At 36.2% G+C, this 24,699-nt stretch overlaps 1 protein-coding gene across 1 annotated transcript in view; it reads right to left on the bottom strand.

The window, feature by feature from the left end:
* SYNE1 (spectrin repeat containing nuclear envelope protein 1) overlaps positions 1-24,699 on the bottom strand; it is a 285,161-nt gene that overhangs the window by 209,155 nt on the left and 51,307 nt on the right. The window contains exons 3-11 of the mRNA XM_069010651.1: positions 22,907-23,002; positions 20,977-21,060; positions 17,594-17,686; positions 15,777-15,955; positions 13,637-13,833; positions 13,387-13,496; positions 5,051-5,158; positions 4,157-4,294; positions 2,815-2,979 (exon numbers count right to left, since the gene is read on the bottom strand). Of these exons, the coding sequence (XP_068866752.1) occupies positions 2,815-2,979; positions 4,157-4,294; positions 5,051-5,158; positions 13,387-13,496; positions 13,637-13,833; positions 15,777-15,955; positions 17,594-17,686; positions 20,977-21,060; positions 22,907-23,002 (1,170 nt within the window). The remainder of the gene's footprint in view (positions 1-2,814; positions 2,980-4,156; positions 4,295-5,050; positions 5,159-13,386; positions 13,497-13,636; positions 13,834-15,776; positions 15,956-17,593; positions 17,687-20,976; positions 21,061-22,906; positions 23,003-24,699) is intronic.

Genomic DNA, 24,699 nt, shown 5'->3' with positions numbered 1-24,699 from the left:
TTTACACAGGGAACCCCCTTATGTGAAGCTCTGTTACAGCTATGTCGAACAATTATGGAAGATTTTATAACAGGATACACTGCAAAATGTTTAACAAAACAAGAACTCTTAACTGTATTAAATAATCTCTGAAATGCAGTCTCCCAATATGCTAACATCACAAAAGCATAATCTTCCTAAATTTACTCTTTAAATCTTCATAACCTTTGCTAAGTATAGACTGAAATTTTAAGCAACTAATCTACTCTACTATATATAGGCAGAAGATCTATAGCTCCTTCTCTAAGTACATATTCCATATTTAGTAAACTTTTCACTCTCTCACCATCGAAAGATTTCAGGATCGCTGTCTCAGTACTGCACGAACGACTGCGGAATGTGGTACCCGACCTGTATTCCTGCGATCTGAACTGTACCAGCGAAACCCTTACAGCAGAGCACACTTCTACTGTAACTAAGCAACACCGCTTCAAACGGCTTCCTGGAGATTACATATTAAAATGAATGACTGGCAGCAGTCTTTGAAGAGAGACTGTTAGCAGGAACATGTCAAGTCCCCAGAGAGCGGCTGAGAGGGCACAGAATGGTGGGGTTTTTTTTACTGCAGACAGACAGCTGCTAGCACAAAGGTGCTCAGAAGCCTGCTAGCAAAGAAGATCGTACAAAGGCTTCTCCCCTTTCACCTGAGGGAACAAAATGCAGGTTTCTGTACCGATGATAAATATGTACTTATTCCTACGTGCTAAGGAAGGGCTTATCCCCAGCCAACACCCAGCGTTTCCACAAGGATGAACCAGTGGTAATTCTCTGGCTCAGCTCACCAAATGGCCCCACTATCCCCATCAACCCGCCTGGGTTTTCATTGTTTTCCACTTCAGCCAACACCTTGCTGTGAAGACAAATGAACTAGGCTTTCTCAGATGCAGGTGAAGTGCTGGTTTTACCATGGTGAATGCTCCTGTGACTGACATAGTCACACATAAAGGAAAGATTTGGAACAAATATCTCAGCTGCATTTGAGACCTTGCCATACAAAACGGGATGCCCCTAACATGCAGTGGTTAGTCAAAATAAAACCCAGTAGCTTCATCCAACATCAACAGGAAGCTCATCAAAACTTATACGCAGCATTTTCAGAAAATAAAATCCTGCTCTGGGAAATGACCCTCAACAAGCATAGACATTAATTTCTGTTAATTTCTGGATCTTGGTAGCAATATCAACTGAAATAAATATAAATGCTTTTCTGATTCTATGAGATTTGTCCAAATAAGCTGGTATATTTTGTACTAAATACAAAATGGCCATAAGCGGTAAAAGTTCACTAAAATAACCCATTGTCATATGAGACAAAGATAAAAAAGAAAGCAATGATGTCATCTGAACAAATCCATAACAAACAAACAAACCAGAAGGAAGAAAGGAAACAAGGACTGAAAAAACCACACTAATGCACTTCTGGTACTATCCAGTAGCACATTAGGATTCATCAATTCAAATCTGAGCAACAAAACAAACTCCAGAAGAGATATAATTATATATGCTTCTCTTGGAAGCTTTTTCCATCCCACTCCCATGGGAAAACTCCCCTGGCACAGATAAACCTAAATCAAAGTTTATTTGTTGGCAGAGAAATCCTTCACCACAGCATTTCTGATGCAGATAAAAAACAGTTTAGGGCACACTCTTTTGTACTTCTTATGAATGTATCAAAAGGAGGTCTACAGTGTTCACATTCTAAGAACAAAAGAGTGTTTGACTTGTTTTGTTTTTTTTAAACAAATGTCAAATCCTAGGAATCCTGAAACATTTGACGCTACTAAGAATGAAATTTAGCATTACAAGAGACAAGACCCTGAAAAAATCCGTATCTTCCTTACAGATTTTAACATTGTTTTTTTAAAATTTCATTAGTTACTACTGAAGTTAAAAGGGCTACAATTGTTCTAATAAAAAGTAATCAGATAACCATGAAACTTCCCAGCTTTTCATTATATAACATAATATATAATACTTTTTGATGAAAAAACCCTACCCATATCCTAAACACAAAAAATAACAAATTTACAAGCAAGTTTTAAAATAGTAGTGATTCAGGAGGAAAAAAAACAATATAAAACAATATAGCCACAAGTACTGCCTTTCTCTACACCATCTTTTCCCTTTCATTTACTGGTTCAGTTTCTTTTACCATCTCACCAGCATATTTTTTCAGCAATATATTTTTATCACACATATTATGCAAATCCACAGAAAAAAACTCACAGTTTTGATTTTAAATGAGAACTTGGACTCAGCAAAGAATAATGGTACAATTATTTAAATTCATCTCGAAAAGTTTCCTGTTTACCACAGCATGCTATCTGCCATCACAGATGGCTATCATACCATCACAACACTAGGAAAATTCATTTCATTCTCATTTTCTCCCCTCCATGCCTGTTGCCTGCACTGACTGTCAGCACAGTTAGTGCATTTATTCCCTCTTTCCTGTTTCACCCAATTAGTTCATACTGGTTGAACAGCATACCCAACACTATGAGCTCCCTATGGAATTTTACCATTGAAATTAAAATACTAATACCTGATATCTTTCAGATAGAAGGAGCAAGAACACTCAAAAACAATTCCGAATATTGGCTGTAAGATACACAGATATCACAGTTCAAGTCACCATGACAAGACACCAAGCTTTAGCCACCAAGACAACACAACCCACAGTAACTAGAAATAATTATCTTTGTAGAGAATGGATCATTTAAAACTGTGGAAACAATGAAAGATAATGCACAGAATGAATGCATGTACATCTACCTTATGTTGTTCAAGCTTCCTGTGTATTGTGTTTGCTGTTTCCTCATGAGCTTGCTGAACAGTTACTTCTTCTCTCAGAGCGGCCTCTGCCCTGTAGAGCCAAGCACCTATGGTACCCAAAGGTGCAGGAAGAGATTTATCAAGGTGTATGTGCCAGTCAAGCATCTAGGAAATAAAAGTAAAAGTACTGAAATTCCTCCCTTGCTAAGTAATACAAACAAGCACACTGATAAAAATCAGACTTTACACTGTAAGATCAAACCCCCATGTAACAGAGTATAACTGAGACATAAGTCTAGGCATATTACTCCACATGAGTTTGGAAATTGCAGCATTCTGACACGCAAAAAAATCTCTACAAGAATTTTTTGATTTACATATTTCCCTTTCTGAATGGTAATTGAAGTACAGAACAATCACAAATAACCTGGAACAACTGAGAAGCAAAATATCTGAATTTCATCAGTTAATAGGCACAGTAAGAGATGCAAGACCTTTTTCTGCCACTGTCATTTAATTCATGCTCCTGCCTAAAATCTTTGTATCTTTATTTTGAACATACTTTTTATATGTAAGGTTCAAATGAGTCTCAAAGGACTGTGGCGAGAGAACATAGCAGTAAAACACTGTGTCTTACTGGCAATGCCAGTTATGGGAGTGAAAACAGCATAAAAATTATGTGAAAACTCCAGAATTTTAAACAGATCTTCTGTTAAATATATTACATAAAAATATATATATATGCAGTATGGATATGTCCTACTAATAATGTTTTATTAACTTTTTACTTGGGATAAACAGTATAACTTGCTTGGGATTTTTCATTCAGTTGTGTAAAATTCCAATCATAAATACTAATGTTAACTTATTACTTTTGCAAACAGGTCAAAAATAGAATTAAAACCTCATTTATTGGTAAAGTATTCAGTATTACACAGAAAGTTTTTTAGCAATACTAAAAAAATGTTGTATTAGAATTTCTCAAATAACTAGCAGTTTACATTAGAACACTGGGTTTGGAAGGTGCATTGTGTATGCTTTTCTTTCTATCAATAGTGTTTTGAACTTGGCTGAGCACTGTTATCATTCTTTCAAATAAAGGGAAATCTCAGAGTATAGTCCTTTTCTTGAAGTTCATATTCTATCTTTGAGCAATATTAAAGATGATAGTACAGTAAATACTCTCAAAAAAAAAGCAAAATAATTCAGCAGTGCCAGAAATTTGGTCCACTTTTAGGTTCCTAATGCCTAATAAAATCAATAGCAAACAGGTGTTTAAATGATTTTAAATTCCACCCTTCATTTAATAAAAAAATACATATCACAATGATTTTCAGCTTACCCTGGAAGAAACTCTCTCCCATGCTTGCTTCACCACAGCTTGATCAAGTGATAATTTGCCATCTTTCCTTACTGACTGGGTTGCAAGTTCAAACTGTTTCCTTTTTACCTCATATTGTACTCTGAAATGCTTAAATGACTGCACAAAGAGAAAATCAAATCAATTGCAGTACAGAGTCAAGGAGCTAAATTCTTTAACATTTATGTAGTATCATAAACTATGAAAAATTTGTACTGATCAGAGTCCTAATCTTTCCCAAAGAGGAACAGCACTTGTATATTTACTTCTATAGTTATTATTTATATATAGGTTATCACTATAGATAAATAAAAGGACTTCAATTATCAGATGCCTGAACCATATATGAAATGAGATAATAACTGATCAGATAAAATAGTAACTGGATTTAATGCTACTTGGGACAGTGGCTGCATTTAGAGAACAGTCAAGCTTCAGCAGAAAATTTAGACCAAGCTTTGTATTTCTTATTTGGACATTAACCTCTGAGAGAGTGGATGAAAATGAAACTCCAAGCCCTGCCCTCTCCACCTGTCACCTCATCCAGCCTTCAGTCATACCTCCTATCTCAGCTAAATCATGCAGGATCTAGAAGGATGGCACAGACACAAGCTCTCTTCTAACTAGGACAGTCCCTCTCCATACTGCAGGGAAAACCTCCCTGTTAGGTAAACCATCTGTGCACTGTCCTATGTAGCAAAGCTCGAGCTGACATTATAATTCCTCCACCAATAACAGGCAAGACATTTTGCGTCCTTATTTCTTTAAACAACACTATACTCACTCATATATACAGATTGCTTAAAATACTGCAGTACATGTTACACATAATGATGACAATAATTTGTTATCTTACATAATTTCCCTGCTGCTTACCTGGTATTTCTCTTGGAAGCTTGTTTCTGCCACCTGTGCTCTGGCTATGTCTCTTTCGAATTGTTCTGCCCACACTTTTAGGTCTCTTAGCACCAGTCTGTCTTCCTTCTATGATATAGTACAACCACACATTAAAAAAAAAACATTGCAGCATTTTAGTAGAGCTGTCAGATGTAGTCCAGAAAATATCATCTCTATGTCAAGTCAAGGTCATTAGCTGTAGTAAAAGCAAAAGTGCCCAATTCTCTCATCATTTACCTTCTTACAGTCTAAGTGAAAAGCACTTTCTCAGTATGAGAGAATTCAGCAACTAGACATGAGTCTTACAGTTGTGAAATCATGACAAACTGGAACATTGCAGTGTCAGAGATATTATTTGCAGTTTTCATCTGATGTTAAATTAACACAAAGTTCTTTAAAGACATCTTTAAGCTATCCTAACTAATTCTAGTCTTCAACAGATTTTCAAAGTCAATTATCAGTAGAAGTTAATTGAGCTGAGACAGGAGAGGATTTTTTTATCTTTTACCACCATTTTATTAGCTGATCTGCTATTGCTGAAAAAAAAAGCTATTGTCTGATTGACTTCAGGGTAATCCTTAACATCAAGCTCCAAGTTCAGAAGTTAGCACAATATTTTGAATATTTTACCACAGAAAATGAAAAGAAAGAAAGAAAACCCAATTATATTCAGTTTCTCTTCCTTCAATTCCATTTTATAGCTTTGAAGAAAAGCGTATTTGTTTTACAGCTTTCCTTTAACATTTCAGTTTGTCATGGCACTGCAGCTTTGTAAGGCTGCAAAGTTCTCTGCAGAATTCAGTGACCTGGCAGTGGACAGAAAAATACTAACAGGAAGTCTCAGGTCTCTGAGCATGTTATATCCAAAGGCTATCAAAAACCAGAAAGTATTCTGTGTAAGCAGGCTGGTCAAGTAGGATACAAGTGTCCATCTCAGATTTCCAAACAATGAACCAGATGTGTTGGCTGTTAATCAGAAGCTACTTTTTGAAACCAAAGAAGCCTTATTACGGTAAAATTTTTCAGAAACAAAGAACAAATCTGTCTATTACAGTGAACAAATGTAATATCTCATCATATAAGCTAACCAACTAAAATGAGTGATTACATTTCAAGCATTACATGAGAGAAGGAAAACTGGAACACAGGATAAAAAGAGTAGTCACTGACTCCATTTGAGGAACAAAGAACTGTCTTTTAAGAAATGATCCTGACATGGGAAAGAAGCCAATTTATGGTTCCTTTCTTTGAAAGCTTTCTAAAATATGTAAAATATAACTTCCCTTATTAATTTTAAAAACACAGAGCTATTGCTCCATCTCAGCCAAGGAAAGGACAGGTTCCTCAGATAAGAAAGAAACCTTTGATGTATTTCTACTAACTCTTTTACTGAGCTTCTACTCAAAACAGTGGTAGTTGGTTGGACACAATTTTCACAACAGATGTGCAATTATCACAGTTATCTTGATAGCCAGGGAGTTGCAGTGAGGTTAACATGCTGCTAGAGCAGCTGTGCTGGAACAAAGTTCTCTGTAGCTTATGCTCCTGTCTTGTGACACACAAAGGCTGGTATCTGAGAAACAGTATATGACAGATATGACATTCCCCTGCTCCAGCTACCTGTAATACTGGGCTTTCCTTGAACCCACACAGTGTTCCAAGAAGCAAAAACTCCTAGCGCTTCTAAATTCTTAATTCATTTAAGTATAGAGAAGGAGAATAAAATTTCTATTCTTCTGATCTGTGTGTCGGAAGAAGCCATCTAGATTGTTTGAGAAAACCAGCAAATTCATGACTATCCCCCTACGGGGAAAGTCATAGAATCATTCAGGTTGGAAAGATCTCTAAGATCATCAAATCCAACCAAGCAGAATATAAACAGAGAGAATCTTAACTCATTCAGCCATGAAAAAAAGAACTTTGGTATTAAATTTGCTCTGTTCTTAAGAAGCTATAACTTTAGTGAGACTACTGAGATTTCTATTAGTATTTAGCTGCCAGGTCCATAAAAGCAACACTAAACTATGCATCTTAATGGATTGAAAATCCTGTAGCAATCTTACTGACCGAAACTTTAAGGAAGACATTCTTGAAGTCATGAAGAGAACAAGTGTACCCCTATGTTCTGTACATTACTTCTAATTCAAACTATAAAATTCAGTTTCGTTAAACACTGTTTTATATTCCTCTATGGCTCACACTCAGATTACTCCTTAAAGTAAGGTTTTGACAAAGCATCTATGTGCCTGAAACACAGTATGTGTTTTTTGACAAAGCATCTATGTGCCTGTTCATACAGTAATCTGAGCAAAGCAGGTATTTTGCAAGGTTCCTGTCATCACAGTTTAAAAATTTGATAATGGCTAAAACCCAGTCTGACTCAATCTTCTTGAAATAGAGTATCTCTGGGATTAAAAATACCTCTGTGGTACCTGAAGATAAATACACAGGAACAGCCCCACCTCCCTTAAACCACATACTATTTCTCTGATCCTAAGTGAAAAGATTAAGTTAACAGGTGGCATTTAGCCTTGTGTATTTTAAAAAACTATTTATTTAGGCAAACTTTTGATTACTTTGCTTAATTGCAAAAGTAAGTGCTTCAGTAACTACCTAACTGGATGCCATAAAAGACATTGTGCAAAAATGCATGCTAAACCTTGTATTTATTTATTCATATGTTTTCACAGGTTTCCAGTTCAGTACTTCACTTATCACCTGCAAATTAGATTCTGTAGTCCCTGGTTGACACTAAAGCACTTTAAAGTCTCAGTTTGGGTAATCAACAGAAGAGATTCACTTTCTTAGACACCAAGGCACTTGTCATCAACACCCAGCAGATTTAATGAGCTATCATTCTTGAAAAAAGACTTTCATTAGTGCCTAGTCATTCTTACTCCTAATAAAAAAATATCAAAAGGACATTCTCACAGATATAAAGCCTGCATATGTGAAGTAGTATACAGATCAGAACATAAACCACCAAATGGAAGTTATCTAGAATAAATATAACTATTTGTCCTTTCTCCAGCATGAGGAACATTGATCTCTGATCCATTTATTTACCTACAATCCTGTGGTTCACTCGGTATGCTACTTCCAAGCAGCACTTTAAAATATTAATTTATCCTTACACAATTCCATGAATATTCACTGATTTGTAGAGATAAACAGAACTGGAGCACTCAACTGACAAGGAACATCAAAGAAGGTATTTAGAAAAAAATGTTTATGAGTTCCAATATGATAAGGAGGTAAATTTTAAATTTGCAAAGAAGCTTTTCAGCCCAGACTCAAAATCAAAGCATTATTTCATTAACTGATATGCCAGAGTTAATTTGAAAATGACGTAATACAGAATACTCCAGGGTTTGAAGAGCTAAAAATATAACGAGAATCTTAATTATGGATTGGAAAAGGACTATTTTGTTTAGTTTTCTAATATGTAATTATGAACTAGGTGAACTGTTCAAATTCTCAGGCACAGACACAATAGAATTTTCAAATATTACCTTTTAAATCCAAAAAAGTTAGGTCACATGTTTTTCAGGGACATTGAACTATTGTATTGCATATGTACTGAGAAAATGAAATCCCTTCAAAAAATTTTATGCATAAATTCAATTGCTTATGCTGTTCCTTTTGAAAACTCTAGCTGATATATATAAATATATATATAAATATATAAAAATATATTAAAATATATATATATATAAATATATATATATAAATATATATAAATATATATTTATATATATAAATATATATAAATATATATAAATATGTAAGTGTTACTGGATGTATATATGTTACTGAAACTCACTCCCTGAAAGCAGTATCACAGACAGGGTGAGTGCTGAGCCAGGCATCACCTTCAGGGATGAGCTATTAAAGACTATCTGCAGAAGTAGACTAAATCCCTGGAAAAGCTCAGACAGCTATTTTTGCAGCTGCTGCTCAGGAAATTCCTCTTACACTGGGGAACTCTGCTGGCATAAAAATGTCAGAGATGACAGGAATATCTTCTGAATTACTTGCTCATCAGAGCATGAGAAGAGAAAGACTTTACATCAGAAATATTTTGAGGGTGTGATCTTTAAGTACAGTTAAATTTATACCATGATAAGGAAATTGGCAGAGCTTTTACCACTTCAAATCTCCTCTGACTTAACAAGCAATGCACTGTGGCTGTGTAAGCCTAAGGACATATAAAGTCCCATTAATGGTGCCCAAACGTGCTTGAATGGATTGAGAATATTGGAATAATTCTGCTATCAGTATAAATCTTTGCTTCAATACATCACTAGTTAGATATACATAATGTGAGATGAAGATGAACCCTTGATCCTAGTCACTTAAAAATAATCTATTTTACATATTTATTTAAAAAAAAAATCCCAACCAAAAAACCTCCAAGAATGTTGAATCTAGGCAACTAACTGGATTGGGTCAAACTATAAACACTATTGACTGACTGCAGTGACATCTACTATTTATTTCACTATATATTCACTTCTGCAGTCTTCCAATTTCACCTGTGAATGCTCATTTCATATACTCTGTGTTAGATTTCTGAACTTCTCTCAGTTAATACTAGAAAGTTAGAAGTATCTAAAAGTCTAGGATGGTTAAAAAAGTATATTTTTTAAAATATCATAATTTAGACGAAAAAGGAGCAGCACATGTCATGCGATTACAGATGAATACGCTCTCCTTCCAACCCACAGGCCACACACATAACTTACACAATCATACACTCTAGTATCTACTCTATAAACCTAAAGACATACAAAAATACTCATCTAAAATGAGATTAGATGTGTAGAAACATTGAACTAAATCTATTTATTTCATGTTTATAGCTATACTTAAGAAAACCAAAAGCATAGTCTGAGATTTATTATAGGAAAGTTAACTTGCTTTTCAATAGTATTTCTGTTATTTGCAAAATAAAGCATTAGGGTCTTAGGATCATCTTACGTAAGAGAGAGAACCTAGATTCATCATGTTAATATATTGCTTTTCTAGAAAGATTACCTTGAGGTTAGCAAACCAATGTACATTAAAAAACCCCAAATCTAAAGTCAAATAAGTGCAGGATGAAAAAGATAACAACCATGAAAGGTCCAATTCAAGCAATTATTCTGAACATATACCCTTACCTTAAATTTCATAAAAGAAATGACAAAAGTTGGGATATCTTGAAGTTCCTAGCAATATGAAACAAATGGGAAAACGAGAAGCAGGAAAAAAAAAAAAGAAGCAAAATAAAATAAAATAAAGCAAAGCAGGCAGAAAGTCCAGAGAGAATAGTAAGAGCCACACATGTAGGAATACAAGATGTACTTAGAACTGTTATCAAGTTCACGTGTCTGTATCACATCTAGTGAAACAGTTTTCATATTAGATCTGATTTCCAGGTTGCTAGTCACTACATGATTTATTTTATCTGGCCAAATAATTACTTACCTTAGAGTAACTGTGATTCTTTGAGATGTGTTGACTACACAAGTTCACGTATGTTCATAGCTGGTCCATGAATGAGATACTAGATCCCTTTTAATTCTGGAAATGCACATGCAAATAGCTATTCCCTCTGACCACAAATAAGGGATAAGCTTCAATCATTACTTCACTTCTTCCAAAGCAAATTCTTTATAAACTGAGCATTGAATCAGGAGGGAAGATGAACAGGAATTTGTGTGGACAACACATCTTGAGGAAACACAGTAGCAGCTGAGTTGGCTGGAGGGTGGGTAAGAGGGTTAAAAATCTTCCCTTGCCCTCCTTCTCCATGCCAAAATTCACCAAAAGTCCAGTCTAGGACTCTTCTAACTAAATGTAGGCATCTGCAACTGAGATAAGCCCTTTTCAGTTCTTTAGGCAAGACAGATAAAAGCAGTTGTATCTAACATCTACTGTCCAACTTATTCTACAGCAGGCACTTAACACATCAGGTAAAATATATCCTTGAACAAGAAATTAGGATTACTCCAAGAGTTCAGCGGACAAGAGTCTCGCAAAGTTATCTCCCCCAGGTACCTGGGTCGTGTGATAAGTATTTCTTTAGACTATACTTCAGGAGAAAGACAGAAAGGCTAAAAATAGGGGGATTATACTGGTCACTAAAACAAACAAATTTTTTAATCAACTGCCAACAACATTTTATCTATCATTACCTAAGGGATGGATTAATCTGTTTTATCTCTGTTGAAATGCTCTGCAACACAGCCTTCCAGAGGACAGTTCGTTTAGGACACCATCTTAAGAAAGATGCCATCTGGGAAAGTGTCTATCTCTTGCTGACTACAGGTGCAGTGTTACAAGCTTTTAGATTTTAAAGGTGAGTCCTGTCCTAAGTAACTAAACTAACCAAATAATGTAAAGATGGACATGGATACTCCAGGACAGTAAAAAGGAATATAGTTCTTCCTCCAGGAAACAAAGAGGACCTTACCAACAAAGAATGATGACATTAGAAATTTAGTGCAATGTCAAATTCTTACTTTCTTCTCAAAGTCTGAGCCTTACTGGTTTCTGCAGTGTGACATGCAAGGGATCAGCACTTCTACCAAAATTAATGTGGATTGCTATTGGAATATCTTAGTGATATATAAGAAGAGGAAGTGGTTTTGAAATCAGCATGTTAGCGTGTCAAATTGATTTGTGTTGTTCTGCTCCCTAGTAATTCAGTTGGAATTCTGGATGCAACTCATTAATTGCCCTTTCATGACTTGTGTGCTAGCATCTCTGTGGGTATAGCCAGAGACAGGCAGAGCATGGAATGGCTGAACCCTGCATTCTCCTGCATCATCTCTGCATAAAGCTTGGGGGAAGGGGGTGAGGTTGTTCCTCAAAACCCAATCCCAGCACAGTCAGAAAGCCTTGCCAAGGCTGCTGGCAGCAGAAGCTGCCCTGTGTGCCACGGTATGGGGATGGCAGGACTGCCTTAGCCTGAAAAGGCCACAGCACGAGGCTTCAGTGCTCACTCAGTCCTCTTCAGCAGCCCCAGTGGGATGATGAGACACTGGCACAAGTATGTCCTCAGATTAATGCTGCAGGAAGGAAAATTGCAAGTTCCAGTGCTCAGGCACTGGAATCAAAAAGCAAAGCTACAGCTACCTCAGCCTCACACAGCCATAAGGAAGGAGACTCACTCATTTCAAAGCTCTTTTCTACCTCTGTAGGGAATGCAGAGAAACACAGATAAAAAATGCTTCTTCTTTCTCTCTTGCTGGGGCTGAGCAGATTGTCTCAGCAGTGCTTCCCGTGTTTGCCATGAAGAAAGCAAATCAGGACTAGGAAGTGAGTCATGATAAATTGGCATTGCTGAGTATATCATTCTAGTGCAAAGCCAATGCACTAGAGCATACATAAATCATATTCCAAGGAAAAAACATGATTGAAAACAATTCCTTAGAGCAAACAGTTAAACATCTGTGTGAAACAGAAAGGAACAAGTGTCAAAATTGTAAATGCCTCTCAGGCATAAAAGCCTGAAGGCTGTACCTAAGCAATATCTTGGACCATTCTTGTTCTTATCCAGAAACCCAGTGTGATAGAAACATAAATGACACATTGCTTCATATTACCGCAGGCCTGGTTCCTACGGTATAGCACCGTGTCCCGCAGCCATAGGGAGGAGGAGGAGGAGAAGATCCAGCAGGCAGGAGTTGTGCAGCAAGATTGATTTATTTAATTATTTTACAAACTCTTTTATAGACTTTTTTCTTCATAGCCTAATTGGACAAAGGGCCAGCCACCCTTTGGGGGTGATTGGCTAAAATCCTAAAACATCCATTGTCAAAATATTTTTCTACTATACCATAAACAATACTTTTCAAGGTTGCAGGTGTCTGGGTTGTTTACATTCCCTGCCACCTCTTCTGTGAGAGAGAAAAGTCTCTCATGGACTTAGAAAATAACAAGAAAATCCTCGCTAGCAGCATTTTTTGTATCTACAGCTTCAGGTAACAAATTATTGAAATCTCATTGGTGTTATGCTGTTAAGGAACTGTAGGATTCACTGGTTTGCTACTATCTACAATAACTGTTTGTGTTATTTTTTGCTCCCACTACACCTGAAAAGAGGAAAATATCAGCAGGATCACCATTTTGTTTTCTCCGCCTACTAAACATCTGCAACACTTGTTCCTTTATTCTCAGCTAAACTTTCCCAGTTTTCTTATTGTGCTTGCTTGTCACTTGAACTGCTCATCAAAAGTAAATCAATAAGCCGTAAGAAAATTTTAAAATGTATTTATCAAGCCCCCTTTCATTATAAACTGTTTTATAGTTATGCAACAGAAACTTACATCATTCTCCGGCACATCAGTCACTGTATGATGAGGATCGGGATAGTACTTCAAAAACTGGGCTACATAGGTCATGACAGACTTTTCATCTGGCTTTTCAACATCCACATCTAGACAAGTATAAAACATGGAAAATTAAATTTTTAGCTGAATAGCATAAAATGCTGTTCAAATGTCTAAACACTATGAATTAGCACATCTGGCTTCGCTATGCAAGTAGTTCAGATTTTTTCAACTATGAATTAGGTACCTTCTGGATCAAGGAGCCTTGGAATTCCTAGTTCTGCCTCTGCAATTGTGAAGGCTTCTTCCAGGTTTTCTCTATTTGACCTTCCCCTCACTTTCTCCATGTCCACTAAATCTGGGCGGATAGCATGAATAACAGAATGAAATGCAACACCACTCCTCCAACTTTGTCCAAAATCTTTGATTTCAATTCCAACTTGCCTAAAGAATATGAAAGGGAAAGAAGTTACTAATAACATCAAGACTACATGAAACAGTGAAGGAGACATGAATGCTCCACCCAGTGGTTACCCATCATTAAACCTAAACCACTTGTTCCTGTAATGCTTAATCAAGTCAAATACAGCTCCATCCATCCACTGCATAAATTAAATTCTGCCTATGAAGATCCACGTGTTTTTTATCATATACATGATGTATTTGTCTCCAGTGGGCTTGATAGTGGCAATAAGCCATGAAGCAATGAACAATGAAGTGCACCAAAGTTCTCATATGACATCCAGAGAGTCTGTGAATGTAAACACTTCCATTCACCATTCTCTCCCTCCCTAAAAATCTCACTCCATTAAAACTGCTGCAGTTCAATTAGGTACATCAGTATCAAACAAATAAAATACCAAAAAACCTGCACTAACCTGTTATTTTTCAAAATGATAGCATGAACAGTGACATCACTGCTTTTCAGAGGAAACTATAACACACAAATTTCTCTATGTTCTTATCAAAAGCATGAATGATACTATAACCCAGAAAACTTAATATGTCCACTAAAAAATAAACACAAATGATCCAGAAATAGTATACAATAAGAAAGTAATCAGAACTGAATCACTGCTTCTTTTACCAGTAATTCTGAAAGACACGGGGGTCCATTGACAGCAAGACTGTTTTTAACTTTGAGCAAGCAAGCAAGCATCCTTTCAGGACACTAAGACACTAAGGTAGTCTTGCCATCGGGAGGTTCAAGCAATAGTAACTGAGTGAAGCTCCATTTAAATCTCACTATGATCAGTGAAACACTTTTACTGACTTTAAGGAAGTAATCCTTGCAAACTACAATGAGAAACAGGCCTAGGTGAAGTGTACCACTAGGTATCACTAGGCTTCTTTCAACACATTTTATCTACTCTTCCCAATAAAACTGACAGTTTAGTTTATGAATCTATTTTGCATTTTGTTTGTTTGCATGTCTGGAAATAGAAGCTGATCACTTTCCACTGCTGGTATCTTACCAACAACAGTGCAAAGGAAGAAACTCAAATGAGACTGCACTGCACTGTAAATTACTGTATTCTACCGGTGGATAACATCTGAATCTTTGCAATTACATTTCTTTTTTCTGAGGCACCATTCAATAACTGAGCATTTCCCCTCTATACTTTGCACAACTGATGTATTCAAATAGCAGTGACTCTTTAATTGGAGCAAATAAATCCATGTTATTTTACACCTCTCATACGTATTTTTTTAATTTGGAAGCTATCAAACTACTATAGTATCGTTGACCTAATTTATGGGAGTGGTTAATGCCTTCTTGAAAGCTGAAGCAGCATGGGATAATCTTACAGTAAAGGAGAAAATTCTTAAGTTAACAAGACATAGCAAGAAATAACTCCAAAATAATTTGGATTAAGAAGAATGAAGATCCAGGGCAATGTGTGTAATAATATTTCCATTGTATCAGAGAACTGCAGAAGGATATACATAACTTTTCATCACTTGCCTTTCAACAGCAAGTGCCAGAATTTTGTGTTCCTACAAGCTTTCACTGAGGAATGCTTAATCAGTGTGGTACTGGCAGTGTCACATCAAGTGTTTTGGCAGCGGGACTAATGCACTGTCATTCAGACATCTAATTCCCCTTTCAGCTCCTCATTCTGTCAGAGATAATCCCATTCATTTGTCAGAAACTATAAAATATTATTGCATGTAAAATTCATGTAAATCATTACTTATTACTTGATTGTTGTACGGTTCAGCCTCAGTTGTCAAAAACAATATGATGAGGGGCTATATAATTATATACATTGGAAGGTACTGTAAAAATACAGAGTGAAAGGATGACTCCTGACTGAGAGAGCTCAGAACCTGAACAAAAAGCTTGCACTTAAAATATAAAATCAGTTCATCTGTAGGTTACTCACTTTGCTGCTGTGTACTGTAACCATTTTAACAAAGCCTTCCTGGCGCTTCCTTGGACCTTGGTTACCACCTTCCGTTTGCTTGGGGGACTTGCAGTTTCTGAACTGACAACGCTTTCCACAGAAGAAGCACTGCTAGACAAGGGCTGCAGCTGTGGGAGGTTGCTGGTAAGCTCTTCAATCTGCAGAGAAAAAATGTTAATGGACTCTTTGTAGATAATTCACACCAGTTTCTTTAATAATTTCTCAATAAAACTGTCCAAAATAAAGTAGGGCAGAAGCTGTGATTAACTGTGTTTTATTTAAATATACATTAAAGGAGCTTTAAAAACACTAATGTATGTCCCCAGGTGATAGTCTTAAATTCAGAAGTACTAGGCATCGAAACATCACTGACTTGACACTCTACATTTTAGAACGATAGGCAAGTGTGTCATGTTATCTATTATGACAAATTATCACCAAAATAGGAGACAATGACTTACATATAGTTTGAGTTCAGATTATAAAATAATCCACTAATTTCAGAGGAGGCTCATTCAATTAAAGAGTGGCAGTGACCTCAATGATCTCATCTGGATAGTTTTTTTACTTCCTGTTGTACTGTTCTGGCATAAATTCAATTGTGTTTTTGCTTAGAGGTACCTTGTGAAGAAACAGTGAATGTACTACAGGCAAAGTGCATTAATAGTGCTTCCTGAGGGTGTAGGACAGTAATTATGCCTTTCATCAAATGAAAATCATTAACTTGATTCTTTCAAGAACATTAATTTGACTAACAATTTGACTAACAATTTGGTTCTTTAACATGACAAAGCTACAACCAGAGGATGTTGCAAGATTTTTTATGCTGTCCTCTTAAAATCCAAAGTTTTGTCACATGGCAGAATGAGTCTGCCAGAATGAGAACCACAGCTCCCATGTATTTCTGCTTTCAATAACGTTAAAATTATGTATCTGCCTGTGACAACTATAGAAAAGGTCAAAAAACTATGAAGTAAAACTGATGCAGAGAACTAGAGTTTCAGTAAGTCTGAGAAGCATCATTTTCTCAGTTCATCTCAATGAGCTATAAATGAAAATGTTAATATCATTCTGACTAACTTTTATTCTGACAAATTCTGAACTATTGAGGCATCACAGTGGTTGGTGCTGAGGAGAACAGCATCCCTGAGACATTACAAGGGAGCCAAAGAACTCCATAAAGAAGAGCAATAAAATCAGTTGTTATTTTAAGTGTTGAACAGTGACTCATTTTGTTAACTCATATGGTCAGGATTTAGAAGCCAGTTTTTCCTCCCACCTAACTTCAACAGAATGCAAGTGCTCTCTCCTCTACAAATTCACCCTTTCTCAATCTATATCATTCACAGCTAAATTATATCCCTGCAAATATCTGCATCTTCCAGTGAAATCACCAGTGAATCATGTTTACATGAATTGTTTGAGAATAATTACTGACTGACGCCCAGCGCACTGGAGTTAAACTTACAGCACAGTCACCACTGCGATTACTAAAGATACTTGTAACACGAATCCACAATTATTTTCCTCTTTTGCTACATTGTATTCTTTAGAGAAAGCAGAAGAATATGTTTCAGTGACGAAGGAACTCCGTTCTAGGCAAAGACCAATTTACGCCATAGAAAAGTATCTAATTTTACTCAATGGGAAGCATCCCTACCATCAACTGTTGCTTTATTCAGGAATTACAAAGTGATTTAGCTACAATGAAAGACTGGAACTGCACCAGTTCATATAAAGGGATGATCTGAACCATTGTTTGAGCAAGCAACTCTGAAGTATAAAAAATGTAGTACCTGAAAATATAAAATTATGGTCCAAACCAAGCCAAGCACAATAGAAGGCCTGCCATCAGCAATATCAGTGGAGTTTATGTTGACAAGTTTAATCTATACAGAAAAGAAAACATGTGTTACTGCCACATACAAAGAATAGCAATTATGAAATGCATTTCTGCAAAACAAGTTTCTCAATTAAAAAAAACCCAAACACTGAATAGTGCAATTTCACATTTAGACAAGTATAATTTCACATTTAGAAAAGTTTTGCAAGTAATGGAAAACTTTTAAGACGAATCCATGCTATTATTTGTAGAAAAAATAATTTCAAGCAGAAAGAAAAATAAAAATTAGATAGAAACACTGTACAAACCGGAGATCCTCTGTATACGGACTAGCGTGAAAAGCAAAAGGAAAAATATGATACAAAAATAAATTTTAAAATATTAGGTAAATGCATTAATCTAATTTTATAATGCAAAGAAAGCACATTTTTGGCATATCTTACAATAAAATTTAATCAGGAGAGCAACTGAAATACTCTGCAACAGATTTTAAATTATGCAGGGTTCCTTGATACAGTTCTAACCCATGTGTAATGAAAAGAGAAAAGTGAGTTTAAACATAAAAATATAAAAAGGAAAGGGGTGGAAAAAGCATAAACGAAAGAAAAGGGAAAAAGAGAATGCCACAGTTCTCCTGCAAAGAGCATTTTATTGTAAACGATATCAAAACCACTGATTAAGGCCCCTTTGCAAGACAAGCCTAACAATAGCTCTTTTAAAAATAGAGTGGGAAAAAATTAGTTGTCCAAGGTCAAATTAGGTTTTTCAACAGAAATGGGAACAGATTTCATGACTATTAACTCTCAACTGCTAATCTATAGTCTGAATAAAATGTCATCCTAAAATAAGTTCATAAGATAGAAGGAAATAAAGAGGGGAATATATGATAAAGAAACTGACATGTAGATATTGCTCAAGGAAATTTAAAAAAGTAGTATTGGAAAATCAGCAACTATGTTAATATTTACTTCCTTGACAAAACTAAGAGTCGGACATCAATCATGATAAAAATATGAATGACTGCTAAAGTGCCCATGCACTACAAGCTTGTTCAAGGACAAAGGTTGTGGAAAAACGTTGGTGAAAAGTCTAAAGAAAAGCTGGAGAATGACTTCAAGCGACCTCATTTGTCTCTCCAAAACAGAGTAAAGACTGCATTTCTCTGAATCAGCAACTGGAAAACCACTAGACAATGTCAAGAGCAAACAAAACATTGTTGTCCAGACCTCTAAGTTTTTTTTCAGAATTTAATCTGCATAGGCTGCTTTGGAAGAGGCAGAGCAGAAGTCCCCATAAGTTACATTTTCAATCCTCTCCACCAAGACATTGACAAGACTCTAGGAAATTTGACGTTACTAGTTTCTCCACCAGTAAATAAGGAAAATTTTCTATTCCTTGTCTTAAAAAAATATACCTCATTCTCTCAGCTAGACCAATTCCAACAAAAGCTTTTCTTTTTCTAGAAAGTGAGGTTATTTTAGTATCTATTACAAATCAAAAGATTTACAGGGACTCAGCTAATGTTTATGATCAGGGCACTGTTCACAGAAGCATAGTCCATCTAGTGCAGTTATTGAGTTACCTTTGTATTATACACCATTAAGACGGATCTAAAACTAAAAATAAACTTTTCAGAACCATGAGAAAACCGGTTTTGTCTAGAATACTACCTGTTAATTGAGAGCTGCAGTTTGTAGTGTAACAGGAGTATTAGCAGAAGTCTCTCTGGACAGTGAAAATAGTAAGTTGATTAAATGTGTAATAAGATTTTTTTATGGGAGAGCCCATGGAGGAAGGAGATCCTGTCTGCATTTGTTGCCTTTGAGCACAGCCAAGGGATGGCATTCAGCTGCTGCAGAAGCATTTATTGTCTGAACAGTATCCCCACCTCCTCTGAGGGGAGAAGGATGACAGATGGGATAGATGCATCCTTTAGGTTCGATTCAGCTTATGGAACACAGCTATCGACCACCCTGATACACCTGACACCCTGCATATTTCTACCTCCCTGTAGAAGAAAATCTGCCATGCTAATACAACAATTACAAAAAAACCAAGATAAGCCTGGACAAAGACACTGAGATACCAGAAGGAAAAATGCGGCGCTTTGGCAATCTCTTGATCCTTGGAGGGTCAGTTTCCCAGCTGCACTGCTGCAGTATTTCTGGGATCTAAGCTGGATCACCCACCACGCTGTGACATGTAAACTGGGGAAGTCTGGGTGTTTTTCTCTTCGCCCCAGCCTTGTCTTAGGTTACAGAGGTCTCACTAGAGAACATCTCTGTCTGTACCTGAGCTTCCTCCCTCAGGCTCCATATGATATGGTTTGCATTAACAAACTATAACCCCTCAAATAGAGAAATTGTGAGCTAAAGCAAAATTCCAGGAACATATTTGTCTTTGCTTTGGTTATACATTTTCAATTTTAAAAAGTTCTCTTTTAGATTTACTTTACAGGCATCTGCTAAAATTGTTTTCCATATAACATAAATGCAATTAGGTTTAGATGTTAGAGAGCCAAGGAGAGGTAAAGACTGCTAAAATCCAACAACTCCCAATGTACAGAATTGTGGAGACATAAAATTCATCAGTTGTAACATCTGCACTGAGAAAAACTGAACTAAAGACAGAAATGAGGGGAAAAAAATACCTATAATCTAACAAAAAAATCCAGATCTGAGTTATTACAGTACAGAGAGAAGTCAGGAAAAAGGGTAGAAATACATTGCTTTTATATGATATTCATACCAAGATCAAAATGAGTTTTTAAGTTTTCTTCTTTTGTTCAATTTATAATTTTTTTCTTCTTTTCTAAAACAGCCACAGATTGACTGGACCAGTACAAATCCAGGAATTAGTCTGAAGTCCTGGCAAGCTAATACGGGGTCACCTTGCCCTATATTTTCATATCTATAATTTCAGGGAGTACTTATTTTTGCATTTAAAAGCTAGTGAAGACCAGAAATCTATTTTTTAATTATAAATTAATGTCTCTCCTGAACTAAAGTTCATTTTTTGCTGAGAACAGAAACAGGGAAGTAGAAATCATGAGGAGCCAAAAAGCACACTAAAAAAAAAAAAAAAAAAAAGGAAATCCTCCAAGGTGATTCATTGTTAATCAAAAAAAAGAAAAAAAAACCCAACAAGTGTCGCCCTATGCATTGCCACATATTAGAGTTGGACCATATAATTTTTACTTTAAAGCAGCTTTCAGGCACCGTGTAGAAACATAGCTCAGATTTTGGAGAATAAAAACAGATGGGTGGATACAAATCACATCCTTATGGTGACAAAGAAAAAAAAATTAAAACCAGGGCTAAGTGCTACCATACCTACCCGTCTACCTTCTAGAAACTTCAGAGCTGTGCCAATGTTGGCAACCCAGTGAATTCTCTTCAGCTGACGTCCCTGCTCACAAGGCTTAAAGAAAAAGAACAGATTAAACTTCAATTAGATTTATGCCAATTTGCTTCAAAAAATGAAGTTCCAGATTACAGTCAATGGCTATGTAAAAGAGCTCCTTGGAACAGTCAAATTGTTGAATTGTATCTTTGCATATAGATCACAGGGAGGACTGACAGATACAGGGGACACAAGTGTGATAATTCCATTATAAAAAAGTCACATATGTCTTAAAAATCTCAGGATGCAAGCTGTTGGCTTCAGTCCATAAACATCATTAAATCAGAGAACTGTTTTTCTTATGTAAAATAACTACTACTATTTCTGCACACATGCAAACACACATATATATGTGTGTATATATGTGTGTGTGTATACATATATGCATTTGAGAGAAGACAACATTCTCTCAGTGACATATTTTTGCCTGCAATGTATAAGTCAAAGTGGTTGTTATTTTTAAAAATCAGTCTGCAGTGAAGACATTTTACCTATGGATTTTCATCCCATCTCTCTAGTACCTTACTGGCAATTAAAATCTCAGCTAAATTCCCATTGAACAATGAACTTCGCTGAACTTTAGACACACAGGCTAAAAAAAAGACAGAATTATTTCAATTTGATCAAGAAAATATGCTAGGTTTCTAATACTCTACAGTGGAATCAAATTCCCCACTTAATTTTATATTGTAACGCATATGTGCAAAATTGTAATTTAAATTCCCATTCATGCTGTTACAAATGGATTTAACAAAGGCCTACTATAAATTCTGAATCCCTCTTTTAGTTACTACAGGATATCATATGCTGGTATACGTAACCCTTAAGTTCACCAGACACTATTCTAGTTTTGGAATATCTCTTGCCTTTCCCTAAGTAATATAGGCAGGATACAATCCAGTGAATTTCACTGTAACAGGTGCCGTCATTAAAATTCTCTCCCTGTTTTACTACTTCTGGTTTGCCACAAGAGGGAGGCTTTCTGTCTTAGACTAACAGAAACTGAAACAGATATATTGCAATGGAGCAGAAACACACTGGTAAGTACAGCTTTATCGCATTTCATAGTAAAATCGCTTTTGCAGTTTGATTTACTACCTAATTTTGGGATTCCCTTGCAATCAAAACAGAGGTGAAATATGGAAAGGAGAGCACTTGCAAACTGCCTTCATGTGAGGGGAGCCTGTAACACCTGAGCCCTGGAGCTAGCTGAACGACAGACAGTTGCACTGCTCCTTCAGACATTGACACCTGATCTGCAAGCTGTTTAGGGAAAACTCAGAGCCCTTGGCCTAAAATCCTTTCGTTTTTCTCCTCCATGCACAAAACTAGCCTGCCTCCCAAGAGACAGCCTATCTGCTGTGTGGACACCATCCCCTCTGCACTTAACTTGGCTGTGAAAAAGCCATTTGGCATCATTTAAGGTATTTTACAGTAGCAGAGCAGCTGTAAATGGCAATGGATATAAGCCCCCATGAAATCTGAGGAGCTTGTATGAGATTTTTTGGGGCAAAGCCATAAATTTAACAAGAAATGACTCATTTTTTCAAGATGTATAGAAGTAACTTGCAGTTTAGACCTTGATAGTGTCATAGCAGCAAAGCCCAGACAAACTGCAAAGACTAATACAAATAAGAAATTTTTATAAACTACACGGTAAAATTAATAAAAGTGCATACAATCAAGCGTGCCTGTAATAATCTGTAATAATGCTTTGTAATCAGATAATCCACTCAGTGAAAAACAGTTTCCTAGGTAAGAGCAAGTTTTTGTACTGTATTGAAATAGAGAAACTTATTAGAAAATTGTATCCCACAGAAATTACGCAACTATCTTGTATATTTAGAAGGAAGAAAGTTCTTACCAGCTTTTGCCCTGAAAGAACCTCCAAAAGAGCAATTAGCATTACCCCATCTTTGATATCTTCAAACAGGTCATTCACCAGCATGGGAGGATTGCGCTGAAAAGGGAGAAGGTTTCAGATATTATAAAAGCTCACCAGTATTACACCCTACCTCTCCTCCTTTTGAACAGAAACCCAAAGAGAGTGGCTGGTCTCCTTCTTTGTGTTTTACAATGTTTAATACCAACATATCCTTTAACCACTGCTTTGCCACCACACTGCTTACTTAACATTTCTGGCACAGGACTGTAACACTTTGTGGATTTCTGCCACTGATGGTACAAAGGAAAAACCTCCTGGTCCCTGAAACAAGCAGAGAAACACACTAACAGCTGCCTCTGCTTCTATAAAGTACACAGAACTTACGGATGTACTATCATAGTCACATTTCAGTCCATCAGATTATTTTCCCTAGTGTTAAGTATTTCACAGGAATTTCACTCTTTCAGTCTGAGCAATAGAAGGAGGTGTATGAAGGGAAGGTCCCTTGAGTGGTGTAGCAGGTTGAGTGATGCTGCCACTTTCTCACAGCTGACACTTCTTACACTGAGTTGCTGTATTTTCTTTCCTCTCCTCCAGCCTTGCAGGCTTCTGGTGCTGTCAGCATTATGTCAGCTCCTACTTAAGACAAACTGCTGACCAAATGTCTTTACATTCACAGGAGCAACAATGACAATACCCAAAAATATGTAAACAGGTGATCTTTCAGAAATTTTAAATAACAAGGTCACATAATAAAACTCTGTATTCTTAAATGCACCCCAGTTTGTGGAACTACTGCTCTCAGCTGAATGATCACAAAATGACTCTCAGAAAAAAAAAGTTTAAACTTGGTCCAGCTGAAAATCAGAATAAGCGGCCTCCAGCTTCCATCAGCTTGTGAGAATTCACATACCTTATGATGATGAAAATAATAATGATGATGATAATAATGATACCAATAACAATACCTGCTAATTCACTAAAATTACAATGAGAGTACAAAATTCTTGAAACTACTTTATGTTTAATAATTTACTTCTGGGGCACTTGTTAAAAAAAGTGCTTGTACAACAATTTACAGATTACTTTTTTGTGTAGAAATAGAGATTTGAAAAAATTAATCTAACAAATGAAACATTGCTCTTGAGAAGGTAAAGATGCGATAACAAATCAGGTGAAAGCAAAAGATTCTGGCTCCCCAAATAAAAAAAAAAAAATCAGCTTGGATAAACTAGTATTTCAATGAAACATAATTTTGGCATAAAGTGAAAAAAGAACTCCTCTGCTGGAAGCAGACTTCATCTGAGATTTGACATGCTCTAATAGTCACACTAATAGAAAAGCCTATTTTCTCATGTATATAAAATAAAGCAGCACTACAACTCATTATGAGGGTATATCTAGTCATAGTTCTTTTTTATTTCCTAGCAATGCAATAGATAAAGTTCTTCCTTGGATCATATTCTTCCTTAATATAACACCAAAGAAATCAATGGAGCAAGTGGGTCACTGGAGATTAATTTGTCCCAGTCTTGCATCACAGGCAGTTGACATAAATGCAATTAATTTTCCTCACCTTCTACGTTATCATTTCCTGTTTGAAGCTTGGAGCAGCTTTGGTTTTATCAGTATTACCGCATGACAAAACACTGAAGAATTATGTGCTAAAATAATTTAGTCATAAAGACAAGAGGATTATAGCAGTTGCCAACCTAATCTAACAGGAGGTGAAGGCCTGAAAGAATCTCCCCACCTATGAAAATGCCCCAGTA

Source organism: Aphelocoma coerulescens, chromosome 3, assembly GCF_041296385.1.
Source record: "Aphelocoma coerulescens isolate FSJ_1873_10779 chromosome 3, UR_Acoe_1.0, whole genome shotgun sequence".
Lineage (NCBI taxonomy): Eukaryota > Metazoa > Chordata > Aves > Passeriformes > Corvidae > Aphelocoma > Aphelocoma coerulescens.
Note: the sequence above shows the minus strand (reverse complement) of the source record. Positions and strands in the feature narration are given on the sequence as shown.